General features: G+C 40.1%; 1 protein-coding gene across 1 annotated transcript in view; it reads left to right on the forward strand.

Annotated features, from left to right (window-relative positions):
• Positions 1–335: 335 nt before the first annotated feature.
• LOC101856600 (ceramide glucosyltransferase-B) overlaps positions 336–3,928 on the forward strand; it is a gene marked incomplete at its 3' end in the record, with an annotated part of 22,615 nt that continues 19,022 nt past the window's right edge. Inside the window, 2 exon segments of the mRNA XM_005106043.3 lie at positions 336–524; positions 3,755–3,896. Of these exon segments, the coding sequence (XP_005106100.2) occupies positions 421–524; positions 3,755–3,896 (246 nt within the window).

A 3,928-nucleotide genomic window follows, 5' to 3' on the forward strand; every position in this document is an offset into this window, starting at 1 on the left:
GAGAGAGAGAGGTTTGGCGGGCTGTCTGTGTATGCGTCACGACGGGCGACCAGCAATCGAGGCGGGAGCGAGGGGGCGACGCCTGTGACGTCACCGAGGGGAAAAGAGTTGTCCACATTGGCTGCTGGCAGAGTTCAGACAGTTTTCTTCATTTATCTTATATTTTATGTCATCCCCATGTGTGTATTTTGCCACTTTCTTCTGACCGAAAGTCGTACATTTTAACAAGGACTGTATCATTTTTTGGGGTCATATTTGAAAACACAGCACACGTTTTGTTTCTAGTTTTAAAAAACGCCCGGCGACAGAGAAGAGTGGCTGTTTGCGAAAAATCCGGATGTGTTCCGGGGTCCTAGTTTCCTGTCCCCTGCAGTAGAAATTCCCCGACAGGTCCCTCTATTGCCATAACATCATGAAGTCATGACGGTGGACTACTCCGCCATTGGAGCTACTATTTTAGCGATTATTATCATAGTAGGATGGAGCTTTTCCTGGGTGGTTCACATTATTTCTCTCTGCTATGGGTGAGTTGATGCTTTCTTTTATCTCTGTTCTTCGAAATGCGTTGACGAAAAGGGCGTGTTTTGGGCAATTCTGCCCTATGTTGACGTCGGAATTGGTAACTACCTGGCTGCCTGTGGCCGCCGCCGGGTGCCTGTTCGAGTGTTGCCCTTCTCGTGTTGCGGCAGGCTTCAGGTAGAAACGCCGCCAACGCCCACCTTCGTTTATGGCATGGCGCACCTGATTAATTAATTTTTTTTTAACGGGTTTGCTGGTCGGTTTGCGGGAATTAAGACATAGATCTAGATCTAGATCTAGGCCTACCCACTTTAAAATTTCTTTTATTCAAGGCCTATTAGTAGTTTGGTAGGGTTTGTTTTTGTTGGGGTTTGTTTTGCTTATTTTTCTTCTTTTTTTTTCCAACAGCCGTTTCCCGGGGACTGATATTTGAATCATGAATCGTACACCATGGCATGACCCTACGGCCTCCTATAGTCGACCTCTAAATTTTGTCTTGAACAACCAGGCTTGTCTAGATACAGTAATTTTGCTTTGGGCCTTGTTTGAAAGTCTAGCGGTAAAATTGAAGTTGACGAATACCAGACCAGCGGACCAACTTTGCCTCTTTTGTCTCAACCATAGGAATTCATGATTTTCCCCAGTTTTTAATATCTCTCGATGGAGAATCTTGAACCGGTAGATCTATTCATTACAATTTTGCCCCAGAACCCCGATCGAGATCGAGATCTAGTTTGAATCAATGGGCCTCCGCTAAAACTGTAAAACAAAAGGAAATGAAAAAAGGCATTTCAATCATATATTTTCAATGCTATAATAACTGCTCATAATATTGTCACCAAAGAGAATGAAGGAGATATTCAAAAATTGAACAGATGGTTGGGAAGGTGCCAATTCAATGAAGATCTAAATCTAGTTCATGAATCTGAATCTGGGCTGTCGATCTTCCTTCTATTTCGACTGTTCTTTCCCCTATTCTCTGTGTCTGTCTGCCTTGTAAACTTTTTGCCTCCACATGTCACAATACGTCTAATGACTCATAGTGACATGTGGAGGCAAAAAAGATAACCAACTGAGTAGGTTATTTGTTTTCATGTGTGTGCTTCTCCTCTTTACACAGACAATTATAAACAAACAAAAGATGATGTGTGTTAGGTTACAGGGTTAGACCAGACCTCTGATCTCATGTCCTGCTGTGTAAACTTTTAATTTTCAACTTTAGAAGTGATCGAGTTAAATGTTTCAGAGTTTTCGCAATGAAGTTTGCACTTGATATTTATAAACAACACTTAAAAAACATGTTTACAATTTAAAAAATAATTGTGTAGGCCTATTAAATTGATCTGATACTCTTAAAAAGGGGAATTCAGAAGTACTCAACAATCTGCGGAGATGTATACAAATGTTTGGGGGGGGGGGATTTAAGCAACATTTATTACCTCAAACAAGTCAAAAGTGCCTGAAAATGAGGCTTGTGGACGTGCTGCAATAGCACACTTGGTGATACAGGTATCAGGTAACATTGCCACTGAATATGGATTTGGTACTGCTTTAGTGAGGATTCTGTTTTTGAAAGTCCGTAGTATTTTTAAGTAATTTTTTAAGCTGGTTGGTTCAGATGATTCTACACAAGATGATTTTTGTTGTTGGCATTAAAGATATTATTTTCCTTTTTTGTTCAAAAGATTGTTTCATAAAACCTAACAACTTGTGCCCTCCGTCTGGAAACATACTTGACCTACTACACACATGGGGAAGGGGAGGGGGGGGGGGCTCCTTCCTTTAATGGGTCATCGTGACATTATTCAAGTTATAATGCAGGAAAGACACACTTTTTAACATAAAAAATGTCGAGGGCGGAGTCCACAATGTTACTTTTACCGACAATTTCAGAATAGTCAATTTGCTTCACATGATAACATTAATGTGTGTATTTATCTTTCTTGAATGATTCTTACTGAGTTAGTTCTGAATTCTGTCTCCAGTGGTAAAAAGACGATGGGTTTAAAACTTTTTTGAGTTCCAGTTTCTAGGCCTTTCAATAAAAATAGATTGACATGATAAATTTTAAGCACCCTGTTCCCTTTGAAACCCTCAGTCCTTCCTTCACCGCCCCTCCCTCCCCCCCAATACTCGTATTTGTGAAAATTTTGTCACTATTGACTATTCCCTTTGAAGATTTTGAATTTTTGAACTGAAGCGGTTCTATTTTGTTAGAAAAGTAGTCCACAGTACCAACAGATTATGTCGTGTGGGATGTGAGAGTGTCATCAGGAAGCTCTGTCATATTTAAGTATCTCTGTGAGATAATGATATCATGAATCATCACACTGTGTAAGCTGCTGTTGTGGCATTTCACCCACCCATCGACACAGAGATTGTTACAGGATTTAATAGGTGGGCTGATTTGGTCACTGTTTGTCATTGTAAAACTGGACCAAGAGTAAATTGGACAGTGCATCTGGCATCTTGGCATGAAAAAATAGAGCTGGACAGATGGATGGTGGTAAAAGACCACGACAAAATATTTTCTGAGAGAGCATCCTTTCTCTTCTTTCCTCATCTAGAAAACAAGGCTCATCAAATTATAAATTGTTATGATTTGCCTGTGCTCCTCTGCTTCTTTTATATTTTTCCAGGTTAAGGCCTGACAAATAAAATGAATCCTTCATTCATACATCTTTTTTTAACTCTCTTTATCTCCGAAGGGGGTTCCCATTGTGCCAGAGCCCTCTTTTGATACAAAACCTACGAGTGACACGCACACCACTAAATTGGCCAGTAAGAATAGATTGAACTGACGTATTTGTTAGTTTTACATTTAATGAAAGAACCCCTGGTTAGACAGACCTATTTTCGGCTATTGTGGGTAATTAATGTATTGTCGTCATCGTAAAGGAATTTGACCAAGCTTCTGACAGTGTGTATGATCAGCACAGCTGTTCCAACCACAACCCACAGGGACGGCTTGTGGGAGAAATAAGGAATTGAAACACTTAGAGTCTCGTGTATTCCTCCCCTGTAAGACTTGCCACTGATAATAAGATATATAGAATAAAAAGAATCCCTCGTTCATCTTTACTTTAACCAGAAACAAAAGAAAAAAAATCCCAACAAACCAACTTATACTTTTCCCATGCAGGAATCCCTCATAAAATTAATACCTTAACCTTAAACAAAAGGGAAAGAAAAAAAAAGATAATAACATCTTCTTATCTGTTTTCTTCCCCTGCAGGATTCGCCACCTACATAAGAAACTAGAACCACCAGTGCCAGCAGATGGATTACCCGGAGTATCAGTGATAAAACCTCTGACAGGTGTGGACGTCAACTTGAAGAGCAACCTAGAGTCATGTTTCAATCAGTGCTATCCTAATGTGAGTATTGCAAGATTTCCGTTTTTCTCCCC

Source organism: Aplysia californica, unplaced genomic scaffold, assembly GCF_000002075.1.
Source record: "Aplysia californica isolate F4 #8 unplaced genomic scaffold, AplCal3.0 scaffold00508, whole genome shotgun sequence".
In the NCBI taxonomy this organism is placed as follows: domain Eukaryota; kingdom Metazoa; phylum Mollusca; class Gastropoda; order Aplysiida; family Aplysiidae; genus Aplysia; species Aplysia californica.